Raw genomic sequence first — 16,585 nt, 5'->3', positions numbered from 1 at the left:
CAGTGCAAGTAACTTGTGGAAAGAAAGAAAATTAACTGAACTCTCCTAAACTCTGCAATGTTTATTTCTCTTTAGAAATGGGAGCTGCTATCACTGTACACTGTGAGGTGTGAGACATTACAATGAGATGAAAAGCTCTGTATTTTAGTTTTACATCAAAAACATTGAAATGCATTTTTTGTAAATGCACAGTCAATGTTTAAGTAGAATAAAAATTAATGCAAATAAGCAAGTTTGTCTAAGGAGAAAATACTGGAAAAAATAAACAACAGAAGGTACTCAGTCCTAGTATAAAATTGGACTGGGTTTAATGATGATCTGGTCACAGAGAAAGGTTAAAAACTGGGAACGAAGGGGTCCACCTTTGCTCCACTGTTGCCTTCCTCCCTGTTTTGGTAATTAGAAAAGTCTCTCTCGTTATCACTTAATCCGATACTCTTAGCCTCATTAAGAAAGATGAGTCGGTAGGAAACATTGACGTACTTTGGCACGTAATCTGCTGATTAGTTGCTGCACCTGTCAGTCAAAGCCCACTCATTCCCCCTCCCCCACTCACCCTGCTTTGAGTAAGATTAGATCCACCCCCCTCCTGGCTATGCTTAACCCCAACCTCTCATGAACCCTTGTCTGAATTTCCTGGTCTCCAGCTTGGCCTAATCCAAAACAGTAGCTAAGTCTTGCGAACGGTGCACTCACATCCACACAAAATGCTCTCTCAAACACACGCACCCACACACACGAATCCACAATGCACAAAACCCTCATACATGCATATACATGCACACAAAGATAGCCTCACACGCGTAATCACAGACACGCATGGACACATCTTTTCAACACATGCACGCACACTCACCCTGGTATGCACACGAGAACCTGCTTTTGTACACTCATATTCTTTGGTATTGACTGCGTTTTTTTCAATAAGATGTTTTGTTGCTAACTCTATTTTATAGTTGATTGCTTTATGTATGAATTTCCTCATTTCACATTTTATATATAATTTTTATATAATATAATATAATATAATATAATAATTTCACAATACAAAATGATGAGCTGTGAAATGCATTCATTTTACCCAGGGAAGTACAGCTGGGTGCACTGGCTTGGCCCTCACTGACCTCTCACCTTCATTAAGTTTGATTAGCCTGTTAATTGAAAAGTGATCTAAATATCTAATGTCTTTTACAGTCATCTGCTATGACTTGTTTGTGAAAGATGTGTGTTGCTGTTGTGCTTCTTCGACATAATTAAAACTGCAGACATTTCTGAACTTTTGACAAATGCAGACACTTGTGATCTTCTAGACTGCTTTGAACGTGTGCCCTGTCCTTGATTAATAATACAGATCAGTATTCAAATTATTTTTTTATTAGCTACTTGATCAGTTACATTGAATTTATTGTGTTAAGGCCTTAGCAATTTGTCAGTGGAATAAGATATTTGTTTTAATATAATAAGATAATCTCCAATTAAAATGTTTCTTTCGAGATTTGGAGATATTCTTAAATATCAATTGCTCGATATCAGCTTTTTTATTTTCTCAATTAATACACAATTTCTGAGACCTTTACTTCTTTCTGATTTTCGGTACATACTTTGAAGTATACAGTATCTGTGGGAATACCATAGCCGTCATTTACGCTGGCGACACTGGAGACATGTCCCCACCACTTTTTGTCATGGCCCATTTCATCCTCACTACGTTTTGAAAGCCTTCTAGTTAGTTGAACACGTCGAACCCGTCATTGTCCCCAGCACTTTTCAAAACAAACTGAGGCCCGTGGGGAATAATGTATGTGGTGGTACACGAATACAATACATTTGCATATTCCAAATGTAGTACCTCCTCATAGCCACTAGAGGCCAGCATACCATATGAAACCTCATAAAGCCTCATTACAGGGCTGCACACATGGTATGCAACAGGATTAAACTGAATCAAATGCAAATTTAATTGAACATTGAGAATTTCAGTGATTGTAGTCTGTAATATTTACCCAAGATTTCTCCATTTCCAACTGAATCTCATCCTGGGTTTCTAAAGTTGTTTCTGCACTTCAACACATTTCACTTGTGTATCTGACTGGAACTAAAAGTTAAGGTCGTGTTTTCTGAAACAAAAAATAGCTCATAATAAGTGTTTGAAAATAATGTCAGGGAAGGTGTTTAATTGGTGTAACCAAACAGTCTCCCAAGAAAATAATATGGAAACCTCCTAAAAGCTCAAGTAACGTCATGAACGCATAACTGATTGCGGAGACAGGAGTGAATGAAGATGAGGAGAAGGAGTAGGAAGAAGAGGTCCAGGTGAGCTGCTGGCATGCAGGAAGACCTGATGAGTTCAGGTATGGCTGCCCTATAAATGACAGCTGATGTACGAAGCACAGAAGGACTAAGAGTAGACCAACATATTGGTATTGTAGGCAGAGGATCAGGGTATTTGTCAAATAAAATACACTCCTTTTCAATTATTGCTTGAGTGCACTTCAGTGATATACAAATTAATACATTTAAGTATGAAGTGTCAGAATATTGAGCTGCTTTAAAAGATAGGGCAACAGAATTGTTTTTTTAAAAGTACTTTTTCACAGGAAAATTTAAAATAAGATTATCATTCTATTGTCAGGTTGAATCCATTGTGTTATACACAGCGCAGTGGTATATACACATATCACACATTTCCCAGAGCGAATAGCGTGGAACAAATAGAAAACGATCCCTGAAACACATCTACTTCAGTTTGAAAAAAAAAAAAACATGTACTTATTTATTTTTTAAGAGTTTTAACAAAGCTTTTCTTGAACTAACAGTGGCAGAGATTGATAAAGGCATTGAACCTGACAGCATACAGCGAAAAAGCAATTACTGACTGCACAACTACTGTTGAATATCTCACAGCACTGACGACCATTTTATGGGTGAAACATGCAGTTAACCGGTTGAGCCTAACAAATGCCCAGCTATTGCCTGCGCATTGTTACAAGGAGCTGCTCGTGGAAAAAGAAAAAACATAAGAGGAGTGCGCAACAAGCTTATCGCCCCCTAGTGTCCAAAGGGTCACAGTGTAATAGCGCCAACAATGTTTGGAGGGTTTTTGTCAAAGTGCCAGTCACACACATCTGGCCTCCTGAGCGCATGACAGCATAAATCCTACACAGTCTGCTCATGGTGATTAACTGAGATCCAGGCTGTAAACAAGTGACACAATGTGTGAAAACCCGCCTGTAAAACTAGTGATCCAACCTCTCTGTCAAGAGACAAAATGGCTCCTATCTGAGGATGATATTGGCAGATTTCAGAGTAAATAGATACTTTGAAACAGGACATTTTGGTTATCCCTGTTCGCACCTTCTGTCCCATGAGAAAACATGTTTAGCTTTGTGCAAAGTGTGTTGTTTTTATAATGAAGACTCTCATTCTCATGCTACATTTTTACTCAGCTCCAGCCCAGGAGTGTTAGCACTCCGGCTCCTTTCAAAGTGCTGATGTGCTAGGAATGTTAGCCATATTAATGATTAAATGAATGAAAGAAGTTCAGTTTCTGGCTTCAGTGAAACCCTATGGATATTGCAGTGTTTTCCAGGATCGGTGCTGAGTAGCAAGACCTTGGTGGTAATTTGATACAAGCACAGAACTAAAAGAAAACCTAAACTGTAAAAACTGTAACATATCTGTAGAGGTCTGAGAATTTGCTAATAATTTGCTATAAAGCCTTAATGACCACTACTCCCACAATATCATATTAAGGATACACACAAAAACATACATACACATACACACTCAAGCACACACGCTTACGCATTTGCACACATGGACACACATATGTTGTGTGCAGAATTATTTCCACCATTGTTGAGTGTTTTATGAGAGAAGTCCAAGTGTGGGGATGTGGGAGGGCAGGGGGCGGGTCAGTGAGGGAGGGGAATGTCCAATCCCAGGAGTTGAGCAGTGGGCATGTCAGGGTAACCAGGGCAACAGGGATGGTTCACATGACAGCACACTTTTCCTCTGCAGCCTGTTTGACCTCTGTCATGGTGGTCTGGGCTTTGTTCTTGATGGCATCAAGGTCCAGGTCCATGTTCTGGATCTTGTTCAACAGCGACTCGTTGGCCTCTTCCTCCTCCTCGTCCTCCTCCACCATCTTGGCCAGCTCCTCTGGCAGGTCCACATCCCCACCCGCCATCTGGATGGTGGCGTCGTCCTGAGCACTCTGAAGGAAGGAAAGAGGGAGGACAGGAGTGGCAGACAGAGGGAAGTAAAGGAAGGAGGAACAAATGGACACAATCCCTGTTTATACTGGTCCCTCAGTGGTGGAATGCACTCCCCACGGAGGTTAGGACAGCTGAAACATCGGTCATCTTCTGACGCAGACTGAAGACCCACCTCTTCAGACTGCATCTCGGTTCCACTCCAGTCCCCACCCCCTAACCTGCTACCTATAGTAGTTGATACTTACTATACATATAGTATTGCAATGTATTTTGGATGTTCTAGGGAATGTTGCATCATAGTATACTTGGCTTCTATCAGATTGCACAAGTTAACTTGTGGTAGGGCTTGAATAGTGTCATACTCACACTCACTGGTCTGGGAGCGTTGTCTGACACTGTTGCTCATTTGACTTGAATGGATACGTTTATGTTCTACTGTACTGGAAGTCGCTCTGCATGAGAGTGTCTGCTAAATACATGTAATGTAATGTGATGTAATGTAATGTGCAGTAGAGAAGGCGTGATGCTCCTTACCTCTGGCAGGCGGTACTTGTCCCTCAGCTGGACTCTCAGGTTGGCCCTCTCTGCCTTCCTCATAGCGAACTCCTTATCTCTCTCAATCCTGCACAACACAAATACTTGGGTTTGAGTCCAGCTCTGAGCACTGACAGTCAGTCACCTTTTTACTGAGGAAGGACTGCATCATCAACAATCCCAAACAGCCCATTCTCTGTGCGTGGATGGTCATATTTCTCTCCTGGTGAAGAGAGGAATATGTTACATCATTCTCATGCTTGGTTTCTATACAGTTCATTCAGAGCTTTTAGTACAATAAGTGAATTGTGGATACCCATGCTATTGGTGGTTCCATATGCTTATGCTGGGCAGGTCTTCCTGTTCCCAGTTTCATTCTGTATTGCTGGTCTGCAGCAGTGCTGCGATTGGTGATCTGCCAATCACTTGGCACATGACTGAAGGTGCTGCATGTTCACACAGGTACACGATGGAAACACAACCACTACTTCAAAATTCCTTTTCCATAACATGTAACGGAAAGTACAAAGATAAACTCTTTAGCTGTAATGGGGAGGTGTTGTTGGAGACTAGGCAGACCACTGCCGGATTGGACCAGAAGGGGTGGTATTTGATCTGGTCTTGCCGCTGCTGCTGTAACCCTAATCCCTTGCTAATACCTTGGGGTATTAGATAAACAGTCAAGGGACTGCCTCCCCCCTAAGACACAAATACTGTGCTATCCCCTTGTTCATGGCCTCAGTGTACTGATGGACAGATCAGCTGTTTTCCCAAGACAATCCCAAAAACAGGGCTGGGTTACCTACCATGGCAACAGGTATTCATGTGTAATCCCATTAGCACTGTTTTGCACTCAATCCAGCAGGCCCAATGGATCCTAATGGCCCTGATGAACTGTTTCTAGTGCCCCAGTGACCCTTGCGGGCCCCCTCCCCCTGACCACCTTGTTATTTTGAAAACACGTGCAACTATATTCCAGCTGCAACTGCAGACGAACATTGTGAAATGGCACAAAAATGTCATACAGATTTACTGGTTATCCATACAGAGGGCTGTGACAAGCACCTTACTGTGGAAGAGCAGTACACAGGAAAGCAGACACACAGACACACAGACATACATGCTCACATAAATATGCTCAGATACAAACAAATCACGAATGTACAGTTATGTACACGTATGTACACACATGTACACAGAAGCAAACATATACACACACGCACACACGATCACATCCATGTACATGGACACACACACACAATCACAGCCTTACAAACACGCATGTTCGCAGATATGCTCACACAAATACACACAGAGCCTCACACAAATGTTTTGCTATCATCGTGTCCATTAATCCCAGGTGCTGCCACCTTGCCAATCTGATTAATTGAATCGTGCCAGCTGAGAAGGGCCTGTCAGAGGCACTCACATGCCATCATGGCACAGCCTATTTGCATGCGTATGTCACAGTCTCCCCACGTCCCATGTGACCTGCGGTGCTGGTGACGGGGGGTTTGGTCCTTGGGGTGTAACTGATGGGGGTGTCTCTGATGGAGGAACCACAACCACTCGCCCCCCTGGGTCCCAGTGCGGGAGGTGGGTCTGAAACTAACAGCCCCTCTGGATCAGCAACATGATCCGTAGGACTGCCCAGACCCTAATCTGCCTAATTCAAGCTAATTTGGGCCCTGGTGAAATAAACCATCTTTCTCCGTAAGCCCTCCTACTGCTCTGTCCAGTGTTACCCCTCCCCCTGCCCGCCCACACACCTGCTCTCCGCACGTCCGCAGAGACACGTCCACATCCCAGCCCTGTGTGTGAATCTGGGTGACAACATGCCACACGGTGCTAAAAGTTGGAGATGCTAAGTGTTGACTCTTGCATCTCCAATTAAAATCCTCCCCACTAACACCAAAGAAAGAAACAAAACAAACATTTTAAGGACTTAAACTTCCATATCCTGAGCAAATAAAGCCCAATAAAACTGATGAAAGGAGGAAGAAGGGGGCATTTACAGTAACCAACAAGATACATTTCATCGCAAATTATTTCTGGTCAGTTTTTTAATAACCCAATTAAACAGAGTGTGCTTCCTTTAAATTGGTTCATCCCCACTACCTACATTTTAAGCACAGTTGAAAAAAGCCATACAACTCTTTTGCACACACAATGAAAAAATGAAAGCCACTGGACATCTGACTTAAAGGCTGCAGTTCAGCACCCAGGCTGGGTGCTGCTGGCATAGGCTTGAGCAAGGAGCTTAGCCTGCATCGTCTCTGAAAGACATGCACCTGCACAAATGGATCAAATGTAGCAATGCGAGCTACACAGGTCGCCCTGCACAAGGACCGTCTGCTAAGCAAATAAACGGAAATCATGATGTCCGGAAAAACACTTTCACTCACTTCTCCTCCACCAGCTGCCGCTGGTACTCCTCGAACTCCTCCCGCGACATGCCCTTGGACTGGGGAGTCTCCTTGCCGTCCGAATCGGTCTTCGCCTCGTCGTCGCCTCCTCCGCCTCCGGTCATGTTCTTCAGCTTGTCCCCCAGCATCTGTTTCATGAGGAACGCCATGGCTGCCCAGAGCAAGGGGCTTCAGTGCGCTACAGCGAGGGGCGGTCGCGGGGGGACGGGGCACTCAAGAGGGCACCAACGAGCACAGGAGATGGGAGAGGGAGAAAGGAGGAGGGGGCGGGACAGGAAGGGTTGGGGTGCAGCCAAAAAAAAGAGGGAACAACAAGTAAAGACAAGGAAGTGCGTGGAAAGAGTGGTGGGCGACGGCACTTTGGAGTCACTTTCCCAGAGCCTCGCTCGCACCCCCGGATCCTTCGGCTATGCTTCAAGGTGAATGGATCTGGGTGTCGGTGTATTTCGCAGAGAGTAAAACGGCTCAAGAGCTTAACTCATTAGAAACAACCTAGATGCAGCTGGGCTGCCTGCCTTTCACCTTGGTCCAAGGTCCTAGCAGGACCCTGCAGGAGAGGTGCTGCTCTGAGAGGCTTGGGGGGGGGTTCCCTGTACTACCTTTGGGAGTACTCTTCCATTTACAGCTATTGGGGTTGGTGGGACAGTGTCTCAGTGGGTCAAAATAGAATGGGCTTCACCACATAAGCCTGAGGGACCATTTCTACACACAGCTGTAAGAGGAGTTGTGGAGTAGAGGCAAGAAAACTTCGAAAATTCGAAATAGTCCCAAAAGATTTTAGACCACATGCTCACCATAAAACATGTTAATGTTTTAGTCTGAAAAACACCCTGAATGAACCATTTTCAGAGAGAGTATTAAATGGAATCACAGTTTGTTCACAAATGTTCTGATAAAGGCATGAAAAAAAAGAAAAAAGAAGCTGCCATTTCAGCTTCTGGCAGTCATAGTGCTAGCGTGAAACGAGAGAAGGCATAGTGCTCTATTTGGTCCCTAGCGCTTCAGGATTCCACACAGAAAAATGGAGGACAGTGACCGAGGAGGACATGCAACAACAAGCCATCTGGCAGGTCTGAAGCTCCGCCCTCCAGTTATGATTGACAGGTTGATAAGCAGATCCTTTGGTCTGAGTCGCATGTAGTCTGACAGATCCTCGCTGAAGCCCTAATCTCAAGACACTTCTATAACAGCTCTAGCGAATATGAATATATGTGGACTTTGTTGTCAGAGCCTTTAAAAACGAAGCTTCTTTGTAACTATAATATTTTTTTTTTTAAAAAATAATTTCAAATGTTATGTTTGTTACAATTATTTCCAGAAATTACTGGAAGCAATGAAATCAAAATAGTGCAAATGCACTTGCCTTTTATGGCTAACTAAATTTGTTTACATCATCAAAATGAGTGAAGAAATTTTCTCTTTTTCACTCTTTTTCAATGGTTACATCATTCAGCTAAAACATTGTTACACAGGAGATAAGATTATGTAATTCTCTGTAGGCACACATTCCTCTGTTATGTAAACAATGTAGAAGATTGCAGTGAAAAAAAAAACATGAACCAGTATATTAAGAAAATTGAATATTCAAAACTTGTTCATTAATATCATAATAACAATACATAATTTGTAATAAAATATAGCAAATTGTGCTTATTAATTTCCAAGCCCTAGTTCAAGAGTTAAAAGTCCTCTCTGAAAGAGAAAGAGGCAGACTCTCAGACAGCCTGAGTACCATCGGTTTTGTGCTGTGTAGTGATGGGTATTGCCAATGATGTCAAGAGGAACTGGAATGGTAATGTAAGATGTGAGAGAGGGAGTTTCCAATATGGAGACCCTGATCCGTAAAAGGGTATCATCCCATTAGGTATCACTGCAGTTTGCACATAAACTATAAAAATTCCAAAATACAGGGAGACCATCATGAACAAGGAAGTGGGTAGAAAGTTAATGCAAACTGGCAAAGTGCCTATGACTGAGGCACTGATTTGTAGCCTACATCAACAATTATCTCAGAGATGCTCGATAATATGGAAAGAAATGTTAAAAAAAGAACAGATTAAAAAGTGTGAAAAGAGCGGCCTTGGTCCTAATTGTATAAGCCCGGTTTAAATACGTCAGATTGGAGGCCTTGATTCATTAGGATCTGGTAACGAGTGTAATGCCACTTTGGGTCTGGCCCGCTGCTGATCAGCTCAGCTGGCAGGGTGACAAGTCTGCCAAGGTTTCACTTGGAGGGCCTGGGCAGTGAGCTCCAAGCACAGCCAGATACAGGTTCCATAACTCTAGTTCAGAATTTTGCTTGGAGTGGCTTCAGTGATGTTCCCCTCCAGTGTGATGACAAATGCGAAGAGATGATCAAACAGTAAGACCAACAACAAAAATAAAACTGCAACTGAGAAACCTGTGATCTGTCTTAAATGACTGTATGTTATTGACTTTCCTTGGAGTGCGGAAGACAAGTATGCTACCATTAAATGTAAATTAACTGGGGTTTGCACTTTCACCATCATGGCTGATTTTTTTAATGCTACCATTGGAGAGTGCTGGGCTCAACCTGAAGTCATCTCACTCCACACCCCCATTGAAGAACTTGTTAGGGTTTATCCCCAAAACTTCATTGCACATTTATTTCCCACATACGCTGCCTTAATTTCACCATATATTTGACTGGTATACCACTTTATATAGTAGATCATCAAACCTGTTTGAGTCAAAAGCTTTGTGGAAATATATAAAGTGAGTAAATATGTTCATTATGTTCATTATGTTCATTAACGTCTCTGGTATTGCGTAGACATGGTCTCGGCACGAGCATGATTTGGTGAAAAGCTGACCTGAATTTTACTCAAGATGTTGGTTTCATTAAGAAACAGCAGAAGTCTTGATTGTCCCCCACACATATTCCTTGGTATTTGTTTGGGGTATGATTTGTCTTGAGGGGAATGGGGTTCTCTCTCTCATACACACCTCTCCCTCTGTCTCTTGTTCTCCCCTTTTTCTTTCTCTCTCTTTTCCCTCTTCTCCCTTTCTTCCCCCATATAACTGCTTAGCATTTTCTCATTGGCACCAGTCTGTGCCAGTTAGACAGAATGCATTTTGCATATTATCTAACTTGCTGGCCATAGCTCTACTTTTTGACAGTGCCAAAATCCTGGGCAGTAAACAAGGCCTTGTATCATTTTACTTAATCAAACACATTTCAGATAAATTATATTACATTACATTATTGTCGGTTAGCAGGTGCTCTTATCCAGAGTGATTTACATAGGTTACAGTTTTACATATTATCCATTTATACAGCTGGATATTTACTGAAGCAATTCTGGGTTAAATACCTTGCCCAGGGTTACAACGGCAGTGCCCCAGTGGGTAATCGAACCAGCAACAGTTTGGTTACGAGCCTTGCTCATTACCGCTATGCCACAATGCCGCCATTTTCAGATGAAAACGTAGATTAACCAGGTACATGGCAAAATGGCCAACTGTTAGATTCCCTCACTGTGAAAAACTTGATTTTTCCCAGTTCTTCAGTTGTCTTGTTGTGCTGTGAACTCCATCATAGGAACAATGCTAAGGTAGGAACCTTTGTCTTCAGGGTCTCGGGATTCCTTGCCTGAGTCACACCTACACAGATCCCTCAGAACTGCTCTGGAATTCCTGGAGCTGGAGCTGGAGTGCCTCCCTCAAGAAGTTGCCATGGGGAATAATGAGCTGCCAGGGGGTATGGCTAACATCACTGCTCCACCTTTTCATTCACCTGTTATAGGAATGGGGAATATGCTGTGTTTACTGAAGCTGAGTTGTCTTTCACAGCTGTCTTTTGTTTGTAATCCCTAGTTAACAGCTGGCTGAAATAAGAATATGGCAGGTGATTTCATTTCTCATGGATGTTCTCAGGCTCATATTTGAATAAATGGACAAGGTGCACCCTGGGGCAAGCATTTTAACCTGTTGCTAATGAGGAAAGTGTAATCAAAGGCTGAAAAGCAATGCGTTCACATTCTTATGTAATAGGACACACTCACAGTTGGTGGTAAGGAAGAATGACAGGGAGATTGTGAGACAGTCAATAGAAGATTTAAGTACAATAATCCTGCCGGTTGCACCCACCTCCACCACCCCCACTCAGGCTCTTTGCCATCTTAGAGTTCCATCCCCACAGAAACAAGGTCTACAAGCTTTAATCCCAGTTCATCCTCCTCTTTATTAACTGCTAAGTGCAGCTGCTTTAAGTGTTCTGGCCTGCATACCTGTGTACAGAGTTCAGGAGTTTAACTCAGTATGACTGCAGCCAGTGGCCATTCCATCTTAGAGAGGCTGCACGACTGCTTTGGAACTGAAAGTCTTAGATTGCAGGAACAGATCTTATTTAGCATTTTCAATGCTATTTGTATTTGCAAGACATAGTCAGCAGCAGATACTTTGCAAAAAAAAAAAAGAAAAAGAAAAAGAAAAGAACACATAAATAAGCCTCATTCCTAGTCACTTCATCAAAAACCAGTGCCCTTTTTGTTATACTTGAAGTCTTTTTAATAAGGGAGAGGATTGACAGTTAAGGATGCCTGTTCATGATCGCCCTCTTCTGGTGAGAACTCACTGATGCATCTGGTCCCAGAACAAGCACTCCGCAAAACTTCACTGATTTGTCCTCATTTTCTTGCTGTAAAACACTGAACAAGATTGTCCTAAACTACATATGATGGAACATCGGACGCTATACTGCATTTTTGACACTGCCATCTCTGGTGCAGAGGTGCATGAACAGGAGCAGTTAATTCTAGTTTACAGTTGTCTGGCTGTGATTCAGGGAGACAGACAGTCTGAATGAAATGGCCATTTCGTCATTAACCCGCACCCCCCCCCCCCAGTTTTGGCAGGCATGCTTGACAGAGTAAAGGCCTCAGGGACAGGGCACACATCAGCCTCAGGGCACCTGAGATGATCATCCCATCAACAGGCAGACTAAGAGAAAGACAGTATGGTCTCTGTGTGCCAGAGACCTCCTCTTGACCAGAGTCTGAACCAGGCTGTCCCCAAATGCCCTGTTCCCAAAATGCAAGCTGGGGTGTGTGACCAGAACTGGGACCCAGAGCTGAGCTGACCCAAGGCTCACCTATGGGCCTGTTCAGGTAATCCAGTCAGAATTAGAGCTGGCTGCCGGCAGCACACAGGTGACGTGACACTGCAGAGCGGTAAAGGTGACCGCAATGACAGCACTCATTCCAAAAGGCAGCCAACTCAAAGTCTGCGCTCTTGTCCAGATGACATATAGTCCGACAGATCCCCGGCTGCAGTGCGGCCAATGTGGCTGAAAGGAAAGAGAAAATATAAGGCAAGAACAATGTAAGGTGCAACTCTACCACATCCCTTTGCTGATATTTTCTGCGGTGTGAAAGTAGCATGGGGCACCATGAGAGAAGGAGACAAGGCAAAGTAAGACTATATGTTGGGCACAAGTGTAATATTTCCTGTCACAGAAAACATTGTCTCAAAAGACAATCATGCCACTACTGTTGTATCCTCCAGCGTTGGCTGTGAAATCACACTGAATGATCTGCTCTGCCCCCTTTATGCCTTTTCTGGCAATAGAATAATGGGTGACAGCTCTACAGAGAGATGCAGCGTAAGGCGTGATGTCACCTACCCAGCTTTCCTACACCTGTCCTTTTACATTCACATTTACATTCATTCATTTGGCAGACGCTTTTATCCAAAGCAACTTACAAGCGAAAGCCATACATGGAGTCATAATATTAGAAGTGTTGCATTTTCCTATCTGTGAATTTTACATTAATATAAGGGCAAGCACAGGAAAACTGGCAACATGCCTTCAAAATCTAAGGGGTAAAATACAAAATACTGCCACCTAGTGTCAGTTTTATGTGAACGTTTTTACACGCGACACGAATTGGTGTGGTTAAGACGTTCCCCGCAGCCCGACCATTCACGTGCAGCCAGGGTGAAAGTTTACTCTGTTGCCATGTAGAGGCAAAGTGAAAAGAGCAACGCTTCTATTTTAATTACTGCTGTTTGTCCCCACAAGGCACCGATCTTTCAGGTTTCCCAGCTGTCCTGCAACCGTCAACACTGTCAGAACTGGAGCGGGAAGATAAACCTGTTCCGCGTCGACTATGATAAACTGAGAGAGTTAACCGTCTGGCTGGCACTTCTGGGTTCTGGAAGGCAGGGATGAATGACCATTACAAGAATTACCAGAGAAACAAGAGAAGCAGCTTCTGGAGTTTGCATGGAAGTTTCTATACTGTTGCACCCGGAGATTCATGTTTCCTGGACTGAAAATGAACTGAAAATTCACCTCTGAAGAAATGCTTTCTTATTATCATAATTTACCATGTGTCCGATTGTAGTTTTAACTCTTTAAAAGACCGTTAACAATTTTAAACCTTATCTATGGTAAGGTGTTTGGTTGCATATACCTAGGCTAGCATGCACTAAATAGATCACCTTTACAGGCACGATATATAAATATTTGCTATGTCCAATTGTTTGCACTGACAATCACTTTATGCCGCTGTACTTGATGATTCATTTTGCTTGTCTCACATTCTTGTCAGTCAGGAAGCCCGGGAATCTACGCAACAGTGACGCTTCCTCATTCCAGTACATATCATTGCAATCGAGATTTTCTGTCTTTTTTCTCATCATAGAATATATACATGCCAAATTGTTATTGTGACCCAGCGTGCAGCTTTTAATGCATGTGAGTCAAGCCTTAAAAGTCACTTAAATATACAGTGAAAGAATACTTACAGTATGCTTTAAATTTCAGTTTCACCTAACAAACTACAGTGAACTAACTCATTTATAATGGCGCTCTGAAGAGATGCTTTCGTGGTTCGTGGTTGTTTGTTTCTTGTTTAAGGTAGTTTAATGTCCACAATATAGAATTATGCTGGTTTACAGTAGCAGGATTACACAGTTTTACTGAGTTTTTGTATGTTGACAAACAAAATACTACATAAGCGACATGCTGCACAATTTATTGTTTTGAACAGTAAATGAGAGTTATTATTATAAAGAATCATGCCCCAAGAGTTAAGTTGCATGATTCTTTATACAACTGGCTATCTTTGATAATGGCTGCTATTGTTATTATTATGAGGAAAATGAGATACCAATACACCTACAGATAAAATCCTCCTTAAGACAAACCCTTGCTATGTAAGAAATTTCTCACAAAGTTTTTACACATCCACTTGGCTTCTCAGCCAATGAGTCTTGTCATGCCTGCTGCTGAAAAAGAGGCTGGCTGTAATGAGACCAGAATTCTAGACTTCCTGATAAGTCAGACCGAGATGGAATGATGCAGTTTCTGTTTACCAGTGTAAAAGGCCCTTAATGCTGGTCAGTGGGTATCCCAAAAGCCTGCCTCATCTCAGTGGGTGGGAAATGAGCAGTCCTTTTTTAATTAACCCTCTGAGTGAGGACTAATTAAAACAGGAGTCCCCTATGGTCCTTAGTATTGATTTTACCATGGAATTGAACATTCAATGTGTTGAGCACTGATGTTGTCTTGGCAACCAAGAATGGTTAAAAGAACTAATCTAATTTTTGGGTGTAATTGAACCAACTGTTTATCCTTCTTTCTCTGCATTATAAATGTTAATCATAAACTGTGCATGTTAAAGAATAAATGTTGTAAATGTTAATATAAATGTTAATATGTTAAAGAAAAAGAGAAAGGGTTGTATTTTGCAATTTATTTCCATCTAGCATTCTCTTTCATCTGACTTTTATTAATTATTGCTCTGATTCAGAAAATTGTTAGTCTCCTGATGCCAATGCTGTATGAATCAAAAGCCTTTGGACTAAACCTTGGAGTTGTTCAAACAGACAGTGTTTATATTTGACTTTCCTTGAAACCATGTGATCTGATTCCTCCTTTGGCAGGGCTTCTCACTACAAAATGAATCATGTGATCAGAAATTCTGAAAAAGAAAGCCACCAAGGCAGGGACCAACAGACACAGACAGGCATGGACAGTACAGGACCTGGCCTTTTGTTCTGACATTAACCATAAGATCTTTACCACAGAGAGCCGGACATGGCTGCCTATCACTCTTCTGCTCTGTGATCTTGCAGAACCCTGGCATACAAAGTGGGTTTGTGAGCTCAGTGGAGTATACAGAGTATGAAAGCTTGTCCTTTATTATTTATTTATTGGTAGATGCTGTTATCCAGCATGAATTGCAAGGCTTACTAGAGCTTGTAATATTTGACCATGGCAGGGAGAGGTAGCGAGTCAAGGTTACAAAGCGGCCAGCTTGTTTAGGATATGGTGTGAAATGACACTCTAACTGCTGGTGTACCAGAGAAAGCTGTGATAGCTAGCAATAGCCCTGCTAGAATGAGCAGAAGACTCGTTCATATCATTCCTCTCCGTGATAATATGATACTCCACATGAAATACTCAAAAAATTCCATTGTAATCCACTTTATTGTTTGACTAGAATGATGCAAAATGATTCCACATCAGAAAATACATGGCAATAAATAATAGGTGGCTCCCAGGTGTCCTGTCCAAAATTCCCAGGCAGGCACTTTCAGTCTGCCCATCTAATAATCCCCCAATTTCACTGGCTAAATAATTCCTTCCCTCTCCACCTAAAATGATGTGTGATGAGCCTTCTGGTGCAAAATGGCTGCCATGCACCTTGCCATGCAAGCATGGCCGTAAAAGTATACCCCCACATCCCCCGCAGTCCAAATGGGCCCTGTACCTGCCTGTCACAGCTATTATGATAAGAATAAAAAAAAAATGTTTTTATTACTTTTAAAAAATTACAATTACATAGGGTGCACATCAGAGCCAATATTGGCGTAAAAATAAAACTTCGCCTGCTCTGTGCTGCAGGAAAGGGGGGGCCCTCACATGTTTGCGCTATGGTGCTGCATGCAAGTGAGTGCTACACATTAGTTGAAATGAGTTCTACCTGCCCATCCCAGCTTCACTCTAAAGCACATTGAGAATCTTGAAAGACAGAATATAAATATAACGTATAATACTAACTATTGGTAGAAGTGGCAGTGGTGGTATACTTCCTCGTGCGCACCCTGTTCCTGCTCTAGCCAAGTCAACTTTATCTTAATTAGTTAATTTTCCATGAATGAAGAGAGGGTGAAAGGTAAGAAAATATCTAAAAAAACAATCAATAACAATCCCCTTTTATGTAACTCAACGTTTAACAAAGTTAAGCAATCCTAATTGTTCTCTCTGTGCAGAATTTAGCTGTTGCCAATGGTAGCGTCTCCAACAGCAGGAGGAAGTTGGCTTTACGTAATGTGTGTGTCTTCTTTCTGTTCGGTGTGTGAGCATCTGATTGGTGGATATTATTGACACATTGAAATAAACTTTAATCCAACAAGGAATGAACTGATATGCAATGT

The 16,585-nt window shown here is 42.4% G+C and overlaps 1 protein-coding gene across 1 annotated transcript; it reads right to left on the bottom strand.

Moving 5' to 3' along the window:
- Positions 1-3,991: 3,991 nt before the first annotated feature.
- cplx4c (complexin 4c) lies at positions 3,992-7,326 on the bottom strand. Its single transcript, XM_036554958.1, has 3 exons — positions 7,157-7,326; positions 4,752-4,839; positions 3,992-4,216 (listed from the first exon to the last, which is right to left on the bottom strand). The coding sequence occupies exons 1-3, from the start codon at positions 7,324-7,326 to the stop codon at positions 3,992-3,994; spliced, it is 483 nt and encodes a 160-aa protein (XP_036410851.1).
- Positions 7,327-16,585: the final 9,259 nt, after the last annotated feature.

Source organism: Megalops cyprinoides, chromosome 20 (genome assembly GCF_013368585.1).
Source record: "Megalops cyprinoides isolate fMegCyp1 chromosome 20, fMegCyp1.pri, whole genome shotgun sequence".
Taxonomy (NCBI): Eukaryota; Metazoa; Chordata; class Actinopteri; order Elopiformes; family Megalopidae; genus Megalops; species Megalops cyprinoides.
Note: the sequence above shows the minus strand (reverse complement) of the source record. Positions and strands in the feature narration are given on the sequence as shown.

Bases quoted from the DNA above. Each gene is read 5' to 3' on its own strand.
- cplx4c (XM_036554958.1), bottom strand. From the start codon at position 7,326: ATGGCGTTCCTCATGAAACAGATGCTGGGGGACAAGCTGAAGAACATG. The intron at 4,840-7,156 runs GTGAGTGAAAGT...TGTGTTGTGCAG, and splicing joins CGGCAGCTGGTGGAGGAGAA to GATTGAGAGAGATAAGGAGT. The intron at 4,217-4,751 runs GTAAGGAGCATC...TCCTTCCTTCAG, and splicing joins ACAAGTACCGCCTGCCAGAG to AGTGCTCAGGACGACGCCAC.